Below are 21,418 nucleotides of genomic sequence, written 5' to 3'. Positions count from 1 at the left end.
CCACGCAATTAAGCTAATGTTATATTGAACTCAATTTTTTATTCTTCCCACATTATCCACCTGCCCTCCACCAACTCAAGCAATTCAATGTACCAATGATGTATGAAAGAAGAAAAATAGAATAGCAGGGATGCATGGACATTTAGGTTGCGAGACACATTCTTAGGGTTTATTCTTATTTTCTCAAGCTGCAAATGCCGTGCTTGGCAGCTTACTAATATAGGTTTATCATGAGGTCCACTTCCGGGTGAAGTCCAGGACTGGGACATTCAAGTCAAATGATCCTGAGCAGAATAGGAAATCTATATACAAACTTCGGAAATCCATCAAGGATGCCGAGAGGAAATTCTGGCCCATGCTAGATAACCTGTTGATTGTTGCAAGGCTTACATGCTATGACAGCTGTAACACTATAATGCTGTCACACTATGTGCTGCACTCTGAGTATTTTTCTCTTGGTAATTGTGTATGATGTGATTGTACTCATGTATAGTATGATATAACTGGATAGCATGCAAACAACTATTTTCACTGTATCTTGATACAAGTGACAATAACAGTAACAATTCTTAATTTCAAAGGCAGCAGACACAATTATATCATTCAGTTTTCTGATTACTGATGCATCCTTTCTTAGTACATGCAAGAGAAAATGTCTTGTTTTCAATAAGGTTTCTAACTTGCCAGACTTATCAGAAGTTATTGTAGATTTCTGGTTCACACGAAGCAAGCTGTCACAAATCATGTCTACAGGCCCTGAAAATGACCAAGAGGTCTTTCAGCATTTCCCAGGGATCTATTTATCTTATTTTGATATTTGCTTTAACTTGTTCCCATGTCTTTGAATTTTATTTATATACAATTTTCATCTAATCACTTGCCCAGTTCTGCACCAGGTTTCTGCAGCTCAAATTCAATCGTCTTTTGAAAATTGCGTGAAAATAACACATTCTCGAAGGTGAACGATTAACTTCTAATTTATATCCAGTTTCAGGCAATAGGCATTGTTTAAAGAACATAAATGTTGTCACTATTTGAGTTCTAATCTGGGGTGCCAGTTATAAAATTTATTATAAGGATGGTACAATTTATTCCATATTTATACATGTTTTGCAGGCATTTATTTACAGGCGTTTGATGATTTTTGTCTTCTGCGACACTGGTGATAATTCAATAATCTGCTGAAGTTATTCAGGAGTATTTACAAAGTGCAAAGGTGATTGGTTTAATTTATGCTGTATCAAGACCTTAAAAAGCATCTGCTCTTGGTCAGATTCACCCTTGAACTTCGGGTTTTTTTAATTCATGCGTGTTCCATTACTGGAAATACGAGCTGATAACATTACAACTTGGGAGACTGAGCACTTGAAACATAAGAGAACAGAACTGTTATCTACTGCTACAAAATGAGACCACAGGCATTTTTGGTGAGCTAAGTGGGGACTGTGGATAGCATTATTACCAGATGGGAAGTTACAAAACCCAACGGAATTAGGGCAGCCTTGCTCTACAAACTCATTGGTATGCGGAAACAAGGAACTACAGATGCTGGTTTACAAAAAAAGACACAAAGTGCTGGTGTAACTCGGCAGGTCAGGCAGCATCCCTGGTGAATATGGATAGGTGATATTTCAGGTCAGGACACATTGTTATGGTTTGCTCCCATTTAAAACCATTCACATCTGAACTGCATCTGTCACAGGAGGCAGGAGCTTCCCAGCACATCATTCGTGCATGGACCAAATAAAAATTGCTGCTTGTGACTGAGATGCAGTTGAGAATGGAGGTGGGGAAAAATGAGGGTCAGGGGCTCAATTTAGAGAGATTAATGATGTCTAGGTTGCCTACAAGAGACAATGAGAGTGAATCTGATTGTGCCCTGTAATTTGGGTAAGCCAATCAGTAGCAATAAATTGAACCACTGATCAAGAGATCTTTGAAGTAAACATTAATTCACTGAGATGTTTCTACAACTTGATTGGAGTCCACCAGTGGCAAATTAAATTGATTGGACATGATTTGGAAAGGCACATACCTGTCTATATAAGGTCCCACAGTTGACAGTGCACGTCAGAGCAAAAAACTAAGCCATAAAGACAAAGGACTTGTCCGTAGACCTCTGAGACGGGATTGTGTCGAGACACAGATGGTATAAAACAATTTCTGCAGCATTGCAGGTCTTGAAGAGCACAGCAGCCTTAAATGGAAGAAATTTGGAACCACCAGGACTCTTCATAGAGCTGGCCGCCCGGCCAAACTGAGCAATTGGGGGAGAAGGGCCTTGGTCAGGGAGGTGACCAAGAACCCGATGGTCACTCTGATAGAGCTCCAGAGTTCCTCTGTGGAGATGGGAGAACCTTCCTGAAGAACAACTATATCAGCAGCACTCCACAAAGCAGGCCTTTATGGTAGAGTGGCCAGATGGAAGACACTCCTCAGTAAAAGGCACAAGACAGCCCGCTTGGAGTTTGCCAAAAGGCATGAGAAACAAGATTCTCTGGACAGATTAAACCAAGATTGAACTCTTTGGCCTGAATGCCAAGCGTCTCGTCTGGAGGAAACCAGGCACCGCACATCACCTGGCCAATACCATACCTACGGTGAAGCATGGTAGAGGCAGCATCATGCTGTGGGGATGTTTTTCAGCGGCAGGAACTGGGAGACTAGTCAGGATTGAGGGAAAGATGAACGGAGCAAAGTACAGACAGATCCTTAATGAAAACCTTCTCCAGAGCATTCTGGACCTCAGACTGGGACGGAGGTTCACCTTCCAACAGGACAACGTCCCTAAGCCAAGACAATGCAGGAGTGGCTTCATGGCAAGTCTGTGAATGTCCTTGAGTGGCCCAGCCAGAGCCCGGACTTGAACCCGATCGAACATCTCTGGAGGGATCTAAAAAGCATCGACGTCCCCATCCAACCCAACAGAGCTTGAGAGGATCTGCAGAGAAGAATGAGAGAAATTACCCAAGTACAGGTGTGCCAAGCTTGTAGCTTCATACGCAAGAAAACATGAGGCTGCAATCACTGCCAAAGGTGCCTCAACAAAGTACTGAGTAAAGGGTCTGTATACTTATGTAAATGTGTTATTTCATTTACTTTTTTAATTACTTTGAAAAAATTTCGAAACATCTGTTTTCGCTTTTTTATTATGGGGTATTGTGTAGATTGATGTTAAAAAAAAAAGGGATTTAATCCATTATAGAATAAGGCTGTAACGTAACAAAATGTGGAAAAAGTGAATGGGTCTGAATACTTTCTGAATGCACTGTACAATGGGATTTAATCAGTTGTTAATGGTGTGATTGAAAGGGAGATGGATAAATGCTATTTATATATATTTAAATGCTATTAATAAATTCCCAATCAAAAATTAATTAATATCATACTAGAAAGTTTATTATCAATAATTAGCACCCTATGTTACTAATGACTACAATGCCTTAGCAATGTTCTATGGTGAGTTTAGTACGTGTTTACTTCAAAGATAAAATAATATCAATGTGCATTTCAATGGCGAAGCAAACAATGAGATGCCACTTTAAAAAAATTGCAACAGAGCAGTGTAATATTCACAGCAGCTTCTGGTGTTTATCTTTCATCTGATGCTTGCCCAAAGTTGGTCTGACATTGGATATGTAATTAATTGGGAGCATCATCAGTCTTACTACTGTTTCACTGAAAACTTCCCTCATCATTGCACATGGTTGCAGTATATTTACTTGCCTAGGCTGCTCTAACAGCACCTCAAAACCTAGGACAAAGCAACTGGTACATTAAAACACTGCCATCTGTAAATTCCAGTTCAATTCATATACCTTTGATTGGAAAGAAATAGCTGTTCTTTTATTGCTGGGTCTAAATCTTGCAATACTCTACTCATCAGTATTAGGCAAGTGTTTCTATGTTCAAGGTTTCTAAGTGCTTACACTAGGATAGTGGTTCGAGAAGGTGCCATCTTTGGGTGCAGTTAGAGAAGGGCCTGATGGTCTGCATCCCAGGGTACTTAAGGAAGTGGCTCTAGAAATCGTGGATGCATTGGTGATAATTTTCCAATGTTCTATAGATTCAGGATCAGTTCCTGTGGATTGGAGGGCAGCTAATGTTATCCCACTTTAAGAAAGGCGGTAGAGAGAAAACAGGGAATTATAGACCAGTTAGCCTGACATCGGTGGTGGGGAAGATGCAGGAGCCCATTATAAAAGATGAAATAGCGGCACATTTGGATAGGAGTAACAGGATCGGTCTGAGTCAGCATGAATTTACGAAGGGGAAATCATGCTTGACTAATCTACTGGAATTTTTTTGAGGATGTAACTAGGAAAATGGACAAGTGATGTAATGTACCTGGACTTTCAGAAAGCATTTGATAAGGTCCCACATAGGAGATTAGTGGGCAAAATTAGGGCACATGGTATTGGGGGTAAAGTGCTGACATGGATAGAAAATTAATTGGCAGACAGGAAACAAAGAATGGGGATTAACGGGTCCCTTTCAGAATGGCAGGCAGTGACTAGTGGGGTACTGCAAGGCTCGGTGCTGGGACCGCAGCTATTTACAATATACATCAATGATTTAGATGAAGGGATTCAGTAGCATTAGCAAATTTGCTGATGACACAAACCTGGGTGGCAGAGTGAACTCTGAGGAGGATGCTATGAGAATGCAGGGTGACTTGAATAGGTTGGGTCAGTAGGCAGATGCCTGGCAGATGCAGTTTAAGCTGGATAAATGTGAGGTTATCCACTTTGATAGCAAAAACAGGAAGGCAGATTATTATCTAAATTATGTCAACTTGGGGAAAAGTGAAGTACAACAAGATCTGGGGGTCCTTGTTCATCAGTCAATGAAAGTAAGCATGCAGGTACAGCAGGCAGTGAAGACAGCGAATGGCATGTTGGCCTTCATTACAAGAGGAGTTGAGTATAGGAGCAAAGAGGTCCTTCTGCAGTTGTATAGGGCCCAAGTGAGACGACACCTGGAGTATTGTGTGCAGTTTTGGTCCCCTATTTGAGGAAGGACATTCTTGCTATTGAGGGAATGCAGTGTAGCTTTACAAGGTTAATCCCCGGCATGGCGGGACTGTCATATGCTGAGAGAATGGTGGGCTGGGCTTGTATACTCTGGAGTTTAGAAGGATGAGAGGGGATCTTGTTGAAACATATAAGATTATAAGGGTTTGGACACGCTAGGGGCGGGAAACATGTTCTCGATGTTGGGGGAGTCCAGAACCAGGGGCCACAGTTTAAGAATAAGAGGTAAGCCATTTAGAACGGAGACGAGGAAACACTTCTTCACACAGTGAGTTTTGAGACTGTGGAATTCTCTGTGGAGGCCAGTTCTCTAGATACTTTCAAGAGAGAGCTAGAAAGGGCTCTTAAAGATAGCGGAGTCGGGGGATATGGGGGATATGGGGGGAAGGCAGGAACGGGGTACTGATTGGGGATGATCAGCCATCAGCACATTGAATGGCAGTGCTGGCTCGAAGGGCCGAATGGCCTACTCCTGCACCTATTGTCTATCAACGATGATGCCTTTTCCAGTGACATGCAGCTCCCAAAGAATGAATTTTAAAAGTATTCCTGTTCACTGTTAATGACATGCTACAATTAATAAGCTAAAATACAAACAATAGGTGGCAGGTTTGACTATATTTGGTCAGAGCTTATGTAGGATAGTAAAAGGTCAATGAATGGGTTAAACTAAGGAGAATACAGAACAATTGTGATGACGGCTTATGGCGAAGTAGAAAAGGCTATGAGGAAACTGGCAGATGTCTGAATATTTATTTATACAATTCAAATCGAGCCAAGTTCATTGACCTGGGGCCTCAGAACCAGAGATAAACCAGTAAATTCACTATTATATATTTCTATGCAGTAGGTCATGGCATTTTCATTATAGTGCCAGCACTCTGCAATGAAACTATCATTGAAATTTTTTAGCTTAAAGGATTCAATAGGCCACTGTGAAAGTTAAAATTCTTTATCAGGAATCTTTAGGAGGACAAATTCAACAATAGCAGTCGAACACTGAGTAGAAATCGTAGGTGATTGAACTGCAAATGTGCATCCATTTTGAAACGTCATACTGCTTTCAAAGAGAAAGGCAACTTTTGAGGAATTTCTTTCCCATCAAAAAGAAGCAATAGCTATCTCTGAAGGAATTAATGTTGATGTACTAAAATGCTGGGAGTTGATAATGTGAGAGAATTTTGTATTGATGCATTTAGAGAATTATATATTATAATACATAATTATAAAAGTTCAGTTATTGGAGGTTCAGATTAATTTAGTGATTGATAGTGCGGTATCATTGGGCCACCTTGTATTGTTTTATATTCCTTGTTATAATCTTTCCTCATTCACTCACATATACAGTTCCTTGTGTGGTACACCTATCATTTTTAAAATAAACAATGGAAAATATGCTTAGAATCACATAGATGCACCTAAATGCACTGCAGCGATATATTAAATAAATATAAATAAATAAATAAATCCTGATCCATGCTTTGATTAGTGAGGTGGTCACTTCAAGATATAATCCCAACGTTCAATAGTGCTGTCTTTGCCATTACAGTAAAACATCTGCCGGCAAGCAAGTTTGAATATCATTTAATCATTAACTGAAGGCTTCACTGAATAATTTGGAAATGAAATTCAAGCTATTATCCTCTGAAATATTGTGGAGCTTGCAGTCTCTAGTTGGAAACTGACCGGGAGCTCCAAGGCGCAGGAGCTTCGACCTCTCCGACGCGGGAGCTTTGATCGACCCGACGTGGGAGCTTCAATCGCCCTGACGCATGGGCTTCGACCGTCAGCTGCTGGAGCTTCGATTGCCCCGACAGATGGTTCAACTGCCCCTACCATAGGAGAATAAAGAGGAACAAGATTGGACTTTGTTGAGTTCCATCACAGTGAGGAATGTGGGGAATCCGTTGTGGTGGATGTTTATGTTAACTTTTATGTGGTTGTGTGTCTTGTTGCTTTGTTTTAGTATGGCTGTATGGTAATTCACATATCACTGTACCTTAATTGGTACACGTGACAATAAAAGACCTTTGAAACCTTTGAAGAAGGGTCTCGACCCGAAACGTCACCCATTCCTCTCTCCAGATATGCTGCCTGTCCCACTGAATTACTCCAGCATTTTGTGTCTATCTACAATTTTTTTTAGTTCTAAATATATCCACTTGAATGTGGACGCTTCCAGTTCGCATTGCTAATTCTAACTAAATAGATCTATAAACTACTAAACCATCAATATTTCCAATGAATAGATAACAAATCTCCTGAAACTGCAGGATGAGATCAGTTACATGCTTGGTTGAAGAGATTAAGTATTAGGAACACGAGTGGTCTATGCAATTCTGTAGGTTTGCTCCACTATTTTTGAAGGTCAAGCCTTGACCTTTAGATATGTTCTGTTTTCTGAAAGGAAGTGTCAGAGATACTTCTCCCTGTAGCAGGCATGGAAATTGCAACAACACTTTGTTTCTCTCGAGAAAGATTGAATCAAAACTAAAAGGTTACAAGGCTGTAGGAATCATGGGATTTTGCACTCTTCCTTTGGTCAACAAGTTAGAGATATAGTATGGAAACAGGCCCTTTGGCCCACTAAATACAGGCCAACCATCAAACACAATTTACACTGCTTTCTCATCCAGGCCCCGAACACCAGAGGCTAATTAATAGAAGCTAATTAATTTACAAACGCTTTGGCTTTGTGATGTGGGAGAAAACCAGAGCACCCAGAGGAAACCCATATGGTCATAGGGAGAATGTGCAAAGTCCATACAGACAGCATTCAAAGTCCGGATCGAACCCGGGTCTCCGGTACTGTGAGGCAGTAGCTCTACCAGCAATCGAGGCTGTCATCCAGGCTTCATTGCTGTTTCTGAATAGAATAGAATAGAATAGAATAGAATAGAATAGAATGCTATTTATTGTCATTCAAAACCTGGGTTTGAACGAAATTCCATTTCTACAGTTTTTTTACATTACAAACACAATCCAAGACCCACACTTAACATAGTTTACATAAACATCCATCACAGTGAGTCTCCAACATCTCCTCACTGTGATGGAAGGCAAAGTCTTTATCTCTTCCCTTTGTTCCTTCTCCCGTGGTCCAGCAGTCCAACTGCAGTGTCGAGGCGAACTGGGGCTCCGATGTTAAAGCCCCCGGCGGGCGATGGTAAGTCCTGAGGCCGTTTAAGCCACGCCGGGCGATGTTAGGCCCCGGCTCCATGTCTTTAAACCCGCGATTCCAGCGTGAGAAGTCGCCGTTGCGGAGCTCGGAAAAGCGGTCTCCCACCAGGGACCTGCGAGCTCCCGATGTTCCCGTCCACCGGGTCTGCGGCCGGTGCCTCCGAACTCCAAAAGTCGGGTCGCAGCCGCGCGCCACCACAGCTCTTCCCGCTCCGAAGTTGGCCAGCTCCGCGATGTCAGTTCCGCAGGCTCTGCAACTGGAGCCCTCAGGTTAGTCCCGGCCGGAGGTCGCCGCCGGCTCCACGATGTTAGGCCCAACGACATCCGAGACCCGACAGGGAATAGTCGGGTCCCCGCACAGGGAAGAGATTAACGGTTTCCCCCACGCGCCCCCCCCACCACCCCCCACATATAAACAGCTAAAAAAATAATAAAAACTGACTCAAAGACATACATTTAACAAGACAAAAAATAAAAAAAGACAGACGACTGTAGTCGAGCCACTGCCGTTAGGCGCCGCCACTCCCACTCCAGTGGTTGGGAATCAGAAGCAGTGGTTGGGAATCAGAAATTGGGTATGATAGAAGTCTGCCATTAAACTATAGATGTTAAAAGACCATAGACATTCCATGAATGGGGTAAAAGTCAATGGGATCTTTTACTGTTTGAGGTTCCCTCTGAAAATTCATTGTTTTCCGTTCAATTTTTTTTCCAGTTTCAAATAAATTGGAAGTGGGAGGAGAGAATTGTTCTTCTGCAATCGTGTTAATTCAGTGATAATGCATCATCAATGCATTTCACACATCAGCTGTAAATGTGATTTGCCTACTAATTATTACTAAATTTCATCTCCATCACATCTTACTAGTTTTTCTTTAAATCATTGATCATCTGAGGAGTGTACTGGGCCTCCTGTCCCACTTACGCGACTTATTCGGCGACTGTCGGCACCCGTCATAGGCCATTGCAGGTCCCCGAAAATGTTCAACATGTTGAAAATCCAGCGGCGACCAGAACAAGGTAGACTCTTTGGGCAACTACTCACGACCATACGGGCTTCACCCTGCGACATGTCGCCGGGATGTCGTCTGTATGGTCGTGAGTAGTCTCCTCAGTCGCCAAAAGAGTGGTAGTGTCTTTTTGGTAGCCGCTGAATTTTCAACATGTTGAAATTTTTCGGGGACCTGCAATGACCTATGACGGGTGCCGACAGTCGCCGTAAAAGTCGCGTAAGTGGGACAGGCCCATAAGAATTATTCAGCCTTGTTTTGTAATGGTCCAAAGGATAAAGATTAGGTGCTATTTTGTGTTTTCTTGATGATGTAAATGAGTTTTCTGATAGTACTGTATTAAAATATGAAATCATATTAGCAAACTGCAGTGGACTTAAGAAGTACCATTATGGGCTAAAGTAATAGTGTTGATGTACAATTTCAAATCAGTTACTTGTTATCTATGTTCAGCGAAGCTAATAATAAAACATGTAAATCTGCTCGAGCATGAAGCCCAGCTAAACTGTTTTTTTCAATATTGTGATGTTAATTTTAATATTGACCTTGTCTTTTTAGATATTTAAAATAACAAACATGTTTAATAGACTTTGTGAAAATCATTGACAATTAGTGTAAGGATTATGATTAGTAAATCAGTATTAGTTTACCTGTCCCTTGTGTGTCATAGAACTAAATAATTGAGTATATAATCAAATATTGTGCAAATATTAATGTCCAAGATTGTTTGAGTCTCCTGATCCCCAGTGCAATTATTTTCCCTTTGTATTAATTATCTTAACAGATGACATTAATGACTTTCACTTAAAATTCTTAAGAAGGGAATGCTGTGAATGAAAATTACATTCAAATTTGCATTTTAGGAGCTGGAAATAACATTATCTAATCGGTCTTGCATTTAACACTGTCAAAATGTTGCTATATCTAGTGATTGGTGATCAATTAAATCATTCAACCTGGCTTCATTGTTTTTGTTCTTGTAACACATGCAACATTTTTGCTTAATTTTTGAAAGGGAATATTATGCCCTTCATCAAAAGACTAGACTTAAATTCCATTTATTTATAACTTGTTTCTGTAACACAGTATATTTTGTAAGCCATTGAACATCCTGCAATATACATATAATACCTTAATAATATGAAAACATATGGGGAAAAAAACCTTCCGACTAAATTAGACTTTTACACCTGCAGGGTCATTTGCATTTGTTTATTTGCCAATAATATACTGCTAATAAATTAAATTTCTACTTCTAAATTTTTTTTGCTCAAATGTCCTTTTTGAAAATAATGTATATGTTTGATTTGTTTGGAAAATTACTTTAGTCAGAACTTTTGCAGTTTATTTGCTGACTATTTGAAATGCAACTTTATTTATATTTTTCCACTTGAAACATTTGGGCCAATTTTGTGATATAATGTCAATTGTGGTATTTAGTTCTGAATTTAAGAAAATTAGAATTACCAGTCTTGTTCCAAACTTGCTTTACTACCTGAATTCAAAAGGTGCAACATTAATTATGACAGAAGAATGAATCCAATGCAAAGGCAAATCATGCATTAATACTTTTTGATGCAACCATGGTCCTTTAATATTACAATACTTATCTAAATAAAATCGTAATACACATGCATTCATTTCGGAGAATAAACTGGAAGCAATCTTAACTGTTTCTCTTTTTGCTTTTCTTCACTGAAAGCGTTGTCAATTATTTTTCAGAAACTTCACTCACGGATTGTAGATCTTTCATCAGGGGACCTCTTCTCCAACGCAGAGAGGAACAGGCATCCAATCAAGTCAAAAAGTACAGACACTCAAATTCACGTGGGTTCTTTTCTTTCTTTGAATTTTTCTCTTCCTGTGAAGTACAGTGGCTTGCAAAAGTATTCATACCCCTTGAACTTTTCCACATTTTGTCACGTTACAACCACAAACGTAAATGTATTTTACTGGGATTTTATGTGATAGGCCAACACAAAGTGGCACATTATTGTGAAGTGGAAGGAAAATGATACATGGTTTTCAAATTTTTATACAAATAAAAAACTGAAAAGTGTGGTGTGCAAAAGTATTCAGCCCCCCTGAGTCAATACTTTGTAGAACCACCTTTCGCTGCAATTACAGCTGCAAGTCTTTTGGGGTATGTCTCTACCAGCTTTGCACATCTAGAGACTGAAATTTTTGCCCATTCTTCTTTGCAAAATAGCTCAAACTCAGTCAGATTGGATGGAGAGCGTCTGTGAACAGCAATTTTCAAGTCTTGCCAGATTCTCAATTGGATTTAGGTCTGGACTGGGCCATTCTAACACATGAATATGCTTTGATCTAAACCATTCCATTGTAGCTCTGGCTGTATGTTTAGGGTCGTTGTCCTGCAGGAAGGTGAACCTCCGCCCCAGTCTCAAGTCTTTTGCAGACTCTAACAGTTGAAAACTGAGGAATTTGGTTTGTAAATTGGTAAATCAGGCAATTTATCAGTCAATTTAAGCAAGACTGCTCTTAGCGAGCGGCAGTGAGTGAGCGGCCTTGTGAGGGAAGTGCCCTGTGAGAAAAGTGTGAGTCTTTGGCTCGAGAGTCTTCGGAGAGGAGACGAAAGAAGGAGATGTCAGGCATGCTGATTCAGTGCGATGCTTGCAGTATGTGGGAGGTCAAGGACACCGCTAGTGCCTCTGGCTGCTACAAATGCGAGAAGTGCATCCAGGTAGAGCTCCTGAAGGGCCGTGTTGGGGAACTGCAGAAGCAAGTGGATGACCTCCGGTTCGTCCGAGAAACGAAGTTGTTCCTCAACAAGTCCTACAGTACGATTGTTACACCTAAGGTACTGGAAGAGAGAAGGTGGGAGACAGTGAGAACGGGAGGGAAGCATGGAATGCCAACGTCCCCGGGTGTTGTACCTCTTGTGAACAGGTTCACCCACTTAGAAGCTGTCGGGACAGAAGAGGTGTTTACACTGGGCGACGGACTGGCTTGTGATGCGAATAGGGCTGTTGAGCCCAAACCAAAAAGGCCTAAGGCAGGCAACGCCATTGTAGTGGGAGACTCCATTGTGAGAGGTACGGACAGGGGTTTCTGCGGCAACAGACGGGATGCGAGGATGGTGTGCTGCCTTTCTGGTGCCAGGATCCAGGATGTCACGGACAGAGTGCAGAAAATCCTTAAGAGCGAAGGTGAACATCCGGAAGTGGTAGTGCATGTCGGCACAAACGATGTCGGAAAGAAGGGGATGAATATTCTGCAGCGTGACTTTAGAGAGCTCGGAAAAATGCTGAAAAGCAGGACCTCCAGGGTTGTTATCTCCGGTTTGCTTCCAGTTCCTCGTGCTGGCGAGAGCAGGAACAGGGAGATACGGGACCTCAACTGTGGCTGAGGAACTGGTGCACCGGGCAGGGATTTAGATTCTTAGATCACTGGGATCTGTTTTGGGGTAAGGGGGAACTGTACAAAAGGGACGGATTGCATCTTAACAGGTGTGGGACCAGCATTCTGGCAGGCAGGTTTGCCACTGCTACATGGGTGGTTTTAAACTGAATAAGGGGGGTGGGGTGTCGAATGGGATAGTGGAGGATGGAGTTAAAGGGAAAGGGTTTCTTAAATGTGTGAGCGTAGAGACAGAGGGGTGTAAAATGAGGGTAGAAGCAATAGGTAGCAAGGTGAAAAGTAAAAGTGGCAGGCAGACAAAACCAGGGCAAAAATCAGAAAGGGCCACTTTTCAACATAATTGTATAAGGGGTAAGAGTGTTGTAAAAACAAGCCTGAAGGCTTTGTGTCTCAATGTAAGGAGCATTCGTAATAAGGTGGATGAGTTGAATGTGCAGATAGCTATTAATGACTATGATATAGTTGGGATCACAGAGACATGGCTCCAGGGTGACCAAGGCTGGGAGCTGAACATCCAGGGATATTCAATATTCAGGAGGGATAGAGAGAAAGGAAAAGGAGGTGGGGTAGCGTTGCTGATTAGAGAGGAGATTAACGCAATGGAAAGGAAGGACATTAGTTTGGAGGATGTGGAATCGGTATGGGTAGAGCTGCGAAACACTAAGGGGCAGAAAACGCTGGTGGGTGTTATGTACAGGCCACCTGACAGTAGTAGTGAAGTTGTAGATGGTATCAAACAGGAAATTAGAAATGCGTGCGACAAAGGCAAAACCGTTATAATGGATGACTTCAATCTACATATAGATTGGGTGAATCAAATTGGCACGGGTGCTGAGGAAGAGGATTTCTTGGAATGTATGCGGGATAGTTATCTAAATCAACATGTAGAGGAACCAACGAGAGAGCAGGCTATTTTAGACTGGGTATTGAGTAATGAGGAAGGGTTAGTTAGCAGTCTTGTTGTACGTGCCCCCTTGGGCAAGAGTGACCATAATATGGTTGAGTTCTTCATTAGGATGGAGAGTGACATTGTTAATTCAGAAACAATGGTTCTGAACTTAAAGAAAGGTAACTTTGAGGGTATGAGACGTGAATTGTCCAAGATTGACTGGCAATTAATTCTAAAAGGGTTGACGGTGGATATGCAATGGAAGACATTTAAAGACTGCATGGATGAACTACAAAAATTGTTCATCCCAGTTTGGCAAAAGAATAAATCAGGGAAGATAGTGCATCCGTGGATAACAAGGGAAATCAGGGATAGTATCAAAGCGAAGGATGATGCGTACAAATTAGCCAGAAAAAGCAGCATACCGGAGGACTGGGAGAAATTCAGAGACCAGCAGAGGAGGACAAAGGGCTTAATTAGGAAAGGAAAAATAGATTATGAAAGAAAACTGGCAGGGAACATAAAAACTGACTGCAAAAGTTTTTATAGATATGTGAAAAGAAAGAGATTAGTTAAAACAAATGTAGGTCCCTTGCAGTCAGAAACAGGTGAGTTGATCATGGGGAACAAGGATATGGCGGACCAATTGAATAACTACTTTGGTTCCGTCTTCACTAAGGAAGACATAAATAATCTGCCGGAAATAGCAGGGGACCGCGGGTCAAAGGAGTTGGAGGAATTGAGTGAAATCCAGGTTAGCCGGGAAGTGGTGTTGGGTAAATTGAATGGATTAAAGGCCGATAAATATCCAGGGCCAGATAGGCTGCATCCCAGAGTACTTAAGGAAGTAGCTCCAGAAATAGTGGATGCATTAGTAATAATCTTTCAAAACTCTTTAGATTCTGGAGTAGTTCCTGAGGATTGGCGGGTAGCAAACGTAACCCCACTTTTTAAGAAGGGAGGGAGAGAGAAAACGGGGAATTACAGACCAGTTAGTCTAACATCGGTAGTGGGGAAACTGCTAGAGTCAGTTATTAAAGATGGGATAGCAGCACATTTGGAAAGTGGTGAAATCATTGGACAAAGTCAGCATGGATTTACAAAAGGTAAATCATGTCTGACGAATCTTATAGAATTTTTCGAGGATGTAACTAGTAGCGTGGATAGGGGAGAACCAGTGGATGTGGTGTATCTGGACTTCCAGAAGGCTTTCGACAAGGTCCCACATAAGAGATTAGTATACAAACTTAAAGCACACGGCATTGGGGGTTCAGTATTGATGTGGATAGAGAACTGTCTGGCAAACAGGAAGCAAAGAGTAGGAGTAAACTGGTCCTTTTCACAATGGCAGGCAGTGACTAGTGGGGTACCGCAAGGCTCAGTGCTGGGACCCCAGCTATTTACAATATATATTAATGATCTGGATGAGGGAATTGAAGGCAATATCTCCAAGTTTGCGGATGACACTAAGCTGGGGGGCAGTGTTAGTTGTGAGGAGGATGCTAGGAGACTGCAAGGTGACTTGGATAGGCTGGGTGAGTGGGCAAATGTTTGGCAGATGCAGTATAATGTGGATAAATGTGAGGTTATCCATTTTGGTGGCAAAAACAGGAAAGCAGACTATTATCTAAATGGTGGCCGACTAGGAAAAGGGGAGATGCAGCGAGACCTGGGTGTCATGGTACACCAGTCATTGAAAGTGGGCATGCAGGTGCAGCAGGCAGTGAAGAAAGCGAATGGTATGTTAGCTTTGAGTATAGGAGCAGGGAGGTTCTACTGCAGTTGTACAGGGTCTTGGTGAGACCACACCTGGAGTATTGCGTACAGTTTTAGTCTCCAAATCTGAGGAAGGACATTATTGCCATAGAGGGAGTGCAGAGAAGGTTCACCAGACTGATTCCTGGGATGTCAGGACTGTCTTATGAAGAAAGACTGGATAGACTTGGTTTATACTCTCTAGAATTTAGGAGATTGAGAGGGGATCTTATAGAAACTTACAAAATTCTTAAGGGGTTGGACAGGCTAGATGCAGGAAGATTGCACCCGATGTTGGGGAAGTCCAGGACAAGGGGTCACAGCTTAAGGATAAGGGGGAAATCCTTTAAAACCGAGATGAGAAGAACTTTTTTCACACAGAGAGTGGTGAATCTCTGGAACTCTCTGCCACAGAGGGTAGTTGAGGCCAGTTCATTGGCTATATTTAAGAGGGAGTTAGATGTGGCCCTTGTGGCTAAGGGGATCAGAGGGTATGGAGAGAAGGCAGGTACGGGATACTGAGTTGGATGATCAGCCATGATCATATTGAATGGCGGTGCAGGCTCGAAGGGCCGAATGGCCTTTTCCTGCACCTAGTTTCTATGTTTCTATGTTTCTTTGTTTCTTCCAAGATTGCCCTGTATTTGGCTCCATCCATCTTCCCATCAACTCTGACCAGCTTCCCTGTCCCTGCTGAAGAAAAGCATCCCCACAGCATGATTCTGCCACCACCATGTTTCACAGTGGGGATGGTGTGTTCAGGGTGATGTGCAGTGTTAATTTTCCACCACAAATAGCGTTTTGCATTTAGGCGAAAAACTTCAATTTTGGTCTCATCTGACCAGAGCACCTTCCTCCACATGTTTGCTGTGTCCCCCACATGGCTTGTGGCAAACTGCAAACGGGACTTTTATGGCTTTTTTTCAACAATGGCTTTCTTCTTGCCACTCTTCCATAAAGGCCCGATTTGTGGAGTGCATGACTAATAGTTGTCCTGTGGACAGATTCTCCCACCTGATCAGTGGATCTCTGCAGCTCCTCCAGAGTTACCATGAGCCTCTTGGCTGGTTCTCTGATCAATGCTCTCCTTGCCCGGCCTGTCAGTTTAGGTGGACGGCCATGTCTTTGTAGGTTTGCAGTTGTGCCATACTCTTTCCATTTTCAGATGATGGATTGAACAGTGCTCCGTGAGCTGTTCAAAGCTTGGGATATTTTTTTATAACCTAACCCTGCTTTCAACTTCTTCACAACTTTATCCCTGACCTGTCTGGTGTGCTCCTTGGGCTTCATGATGCTGTTTGTTCACTAATGTTCTCTAACAAACCTCTGAGGCCTTCACAGAACAGCTGTATTTATACTGAGATTAGATTACACACAACTGGACTCTATTTACTAATTAGGTGACTTCTGAAGGGAATTGGTTGCACTGGATTTTATTTAGGGGTATCAGAGTAAATGGGGCTGAATACTTTTGCACGCCACACTTTTCAGTTTTTTATTTGTAAAAAAATTTGAAAACCATGTATCATTTTCCTTCCACTTCACAATTATGCGCCACTTTGTGTTGGTCTATCACATAAAATCCCAATAAAATACATTTACGTTTGTGGTTGTAACTTGACAAAATGTGGAAAGGTTCAAGGGGTATGAATACTTTTGCAAGCCACTGTAAATGTCCAGTTCTTGTGTCAAAGCTTTTTGTCCTGGTTGAAAAATAATGTCCGTCCTTAAAAACATTACCAGAGGAGCGTTTTAAAAAGCACTTTAAATGTTTCACTCTAAAAATGTTTCCTGAAATGCGATACCATTTTCCCAGCTGATAGAATAAGCAAAAAGTCACATTGTAGGAAAGAGAATAAATTTCAAGCCATTTCCCCAAGATACTTTTTTAGTATTGATTACATCTCAGTCTCTCTGAAAAATGGGCAGGAGCTTTTTATTAAAGTCCATGTACCACATTACTCATCATATATTTATGATATATTATGTATGAACTTTTAAAAATTCATGTACTTTGCAATATTTGACAAAGACAGGGGTTTTGAGACACATAGATCTTTTTCAGTAAAGGCTTTGGTTATATATCTAGTTTAATATGAAGTCTTAAAACATGTAGAAACTAAGCCAATTTTCTAAAATATTTATTACATGTTTTGGTTTCCCGATGGCAAGGTTAAAATCAGTATTTTGCATCAGTTTGACTCCAGAGGATTTTAGAACGCCCATGTAATGGTTAGCCATATTTAGTTAGCAGAAATAAATACAATTATAACTTTTAAATATAAAAAATGTACTTTTAAACTTTTAAACAACCGCATATACATGTTATGATTGAACTTGAAGGTGGACACAAAATGCTGGAGTAACTCAGCGGGACAGGCAGCATCTCTGAAGAGAAGGAATGGGTGACGTTTCACTTATGATTAAACTTGCTTGATAGCTTAAGATTCCTGCATTGATGATAACAAAATTTAACAAAACACTTCTGGCCCACGGCATAATACATTATAATGCCAGAGTCCTTCCAAAGACCAGCAAGCTGCTTGAGATTACCTCCCCATTATCCTGTGTGTCCTCAGATTCAGTCTTCCTCACCTGGTTAATTCCTAATTGTTCAGAAAGATCCAATATAGGTAGGCTTCTCCCATTGCATCAGTTTCACTGTAGAACTGTATTCTGTGCTTTCTTTACTTCTGAAATATCAAATATATGAGTTGTAACCCATAATAAATAATTCTGAGCTAATAGGAAGTATGTAAACCTTTCCCCCTTGTACTACAGTTGCTAAAAGTTTATAATTATGTTAAAAAAAACAAGGATATACATTTTTAACAAGGAACTGCAGATGCTGGAAAATTGAAGGGAGATAAAAATGCTGGAGAAACTCAGCGGGTGAGGCAGCATCTATGGAGCGAAGGAAATAGGCAAAGTTTCGGGTCAAGACCCTTCTTCAGATATAAATTTGATTGCTTGCACTATAAATTTCATATAAATTTGGTTGCTTGCACTAAAGTTTACTTTATTTGAACCAAATTTCAGAAGTTGAATACCAATTCTATACATTATTTTATTTTGTGTTCATTGTGCAGTGGCTGGGGATATATTTCTACATCATAATTCTTGCATTCTTGGAGAGTGAAACAAACAACATAAAAAAATGTTATTCTTTTCATTAGAGTATGTTCACTTCAATCAAGCAGAAATCTTATCTGCTGAGTTATGATTGCTATCCTTTACTAAAGGCAAATATAAAGTGCCAATATGTAATAAAGCCAAGATAGTGCAGTTGTCGACAGTGGCATGAAGATGAATGGTAGTGCAGGACAGAAGCTATTTTATGCATTGAGCTAGATAGTAAAGCCCGGTTACTGTGTTTTTTTCTTTCATCAAGCTTATTTCATTTTCATGCAATTTCTATTAGGTTGATTGTTTCAACAAGCTATAACTTGGTAATTTTTTACAGTGCATACAATATTGGGAATCATTGGAAATAATTTGTCACAAAAGTTTGGGAATTCTGAAACAAGTCAAGACTATGAGCTATATCATACAAGTAATGCACAAGAATCATCTCATGAAAGTACTGTAATTTATTCAAACTCTGCGTATTGAGGCAGCATGAATTAATTGTTTTTTTTATCAATTGAGAGAATCCAAGCAATGAGTAAATGCTTTGAAATCCATCAGCCATTGACAGGCATCAACTGCTTGACCTAGAAATTGCTCAATACAATTTTTGGGGGATTAAAACAATGTTGTAGGTCGCACTGACACTGTTTGTGAAAGTCACATAAAAGAATAAGAACTTAAATGGGAAATGAGCATTGTCTGATTTGATTGTCTAGCCCCATGCTGAAGCTGACACTGTCACTTTCAGCATAGTGTTGCAAACTGATATTTGCAAGTTTTTGCAGATGATTCAGTGCAACCTTTGCAGGCAACACTTAAAGGGACAGGCCACTGTTCAGGCAGTTAGAGGGGAATGATGCATTGATGAAATGGGGTGCTGTTGGGAGTGTCAGAAGAATTGGGAAAGGCTGAGAAGGATCTGTAACAGCAGGACAGATGTACTTTGTTTATGTATCTCTTTATGGTCACCCAAATGCTCCTGGGAGAAAAATCTTCCTCTGTGAGGATAGGAGTTCATTCTGTTGATGCCTGCAACTTGCAAGGCCTTCAAAATAGTTCCGCCCAACGTATTCCTATGGGCTGAAAGAAAAGTAGATGACATCTCCTTCAGTATGGAGTTTGAGTGACCTCCTTAATGCAGCAGTAAGGAGCAATCTTTGAGATATGTCGAGAGCAGCAGAAGCAGCCTTGATTTATCCTGAGGCTGGGAAACTGATAGTAATCATGACCCGAGCTCCTTGAGCATACATTTTAGATTGTATTTGAGATAATATGAGGCTTGACAAAGACTGCAGCTTCAGTGCTGGCCTCTTAAATTATTATTTTCAGGGAATGAGTGAAAACTGCTTATTTTGTGAATAAATAAGGCCTGTTTTTCTCACAAGAAAGCTTGAAAATCTTATTGCAAATTACTTTTGTCATTTTTGAGTAATTTGAGGAGTTTTATGCTGGCAAAAAGCAAGTGCTAGGAAGACCGAAAACCCCATTTAAAAATGTGGAAATTAATTTCCTTATAGACGAAACCCAGAAATGTGTGTAGACTTGCTAAACTGACCTGATTTCCAATAATAGTATTTTTGGAGTTTTCGAAGAAATTTCTAGCCACAACATTATAGTGACCAATAAAATGAAATTCACCTCTGAAAATCTAGTTCCATTGAAGCTGATCTAAATCTAATGCCACTCCTGATTTTATTTGAATTTTACTTTTTTGAACCTGGGACAGCTTAATGGATTGAATTTTCTGATGATATTTGACTCGCAGTGGTAGAAACATAGAAACATAGAAAATAGGTGCAGGAGTAGGCCATCCGGCCCTTCGAGCCTGCACCGTCATTCGATATGATCATGGCTGATCATCCAACTCAGTATCCCATCCCTGCCTTCTCTCCATACCCCCTGATCCCTTTAGCCACAAGGGCCACATCTAACGCCCTCTTAAATATAGCCAATGAACTGGCCTCAACTACCTTCTGTGGCAGATAATTCCACAGATTCACCACTCTCTGTGTAAAAAATGATTTTCTCATCTCGGTCCTAAAAGATTTCCCTCTTATCCTTAAACTGTGACCCCTAGTTCTGGACTTCCCCAACATCGGGAATAATCTTCCTGCATCTAGCCTGTTCCACCCCTTAAGAATTTTGTAAGTTTCTATAAGATCCCCCCTCAATCTTCTAAATTCTAGCGTGTACAAGCCGAGTCTATCCAGTCTTTCTTCATATGAAAGTCCTGCCATCCCAGGAATCAGTCTGGTGAACCTTCTCTGTACTCCCCCTATGGCAAGAATGCCTTTCCTCAGATTAGGAGACCAAACCTGTACGCAATACTCCAGTTGTGGTCTCACCAAGACCCTGTACAACTGCAGTAGAACCTCCCTGCTCTTATACCCAAATCCTTTTGCTATGAATGCTAACATACCATTTGCTTTCTTCACTGCCTGCTGCACCTGCATTCCTACTTTCAATGACTGGTGTACCATTATGTCCTCAAGGTGCAATAGTAAGTGTATAAGTGGTGAATCTGTGGAATTTATTGCCACAGAAGGCTAAGTCAATGGATATTTTTAAGGCACAGCTAGATAGATTCTTAGTACAGGTGTCAGGGTTTATGGGGAGATGGCAGATGAATGGGGTTTAGAGGGAAAGATAGACCAGCCATGATTGAATGGTGGAGTAGACTTGATGGGCCGAATGGCCTAATTCTGCTCCTATCACCATAAACTTATGAAATTGAAGTATTCCAAAATTTGGTTTTAACAAAAAACAATGGAGATGAAAGCATAATGCAAGGCCAGATGCTACTCTTGAGTATTTAGCACAAGTGACTGTGGATTAATTTTGACCTCTATTTTTATGATTTTTCAGTAAATGTCAGTTATCAGTTTTGATAATTTAATTTAGGATTCTGAAACCAAGAGTAATTTAGCTAAGTGTTTTGATCTAGACAGATCTAAACATTGTAGAGTTTCCATATTCATGTTATCTTAGATTAATTTTATGGAAGAATGTTCTTAGAACTCGTTGTGTAGTAGGTTCCAAAT

General features: G+C 40.9%; 1 protein-coding gene across 9 annotated transcripts in view; it reads left to right on the top strand.

The window, feature by feature from the left end:
- nckap5 (NCK associated protein 5) overlaps nucleotides 1-21,418 on the top strand; it is a 486,547-nt gene that overhangs the window by 348,526 nt on the left and 116,603 nt on the right. For all 9 annotated transcript variants that reach the window (XM_033024638.1, XM_033024643.1, XM_033024642.1 and 6 more), the window contains one exon: nucleotides 10,946-11,050. In XM_033024638.1, the coding sequence (XP_032880529.1) occupies nucleotides 10,946-11,050 (105 nt within the window). The remainder of the gene's footprint in view (nucleotides 1-10,945; nucleotides 11,051-21,418) is intronic.

The sequence above is a fragment of the Amblyraja radiata genome, chromosome 7, assembly GCF_010909765.2.
Source record: "Amblyraja radiata isolate CabotCenter1 chromosome 7, sAmbRad1.1.pri, whole genome shotgun sequence".
NCBI lineage: Eukaryota > Metazoa > Chordata > Chondrichthyes > Rajiformes > Rajidae > Amblyraja > Amblyraja radiata.
This window is presented reverse-complemented; position numbering and strand designations above follow the sequence as displayed.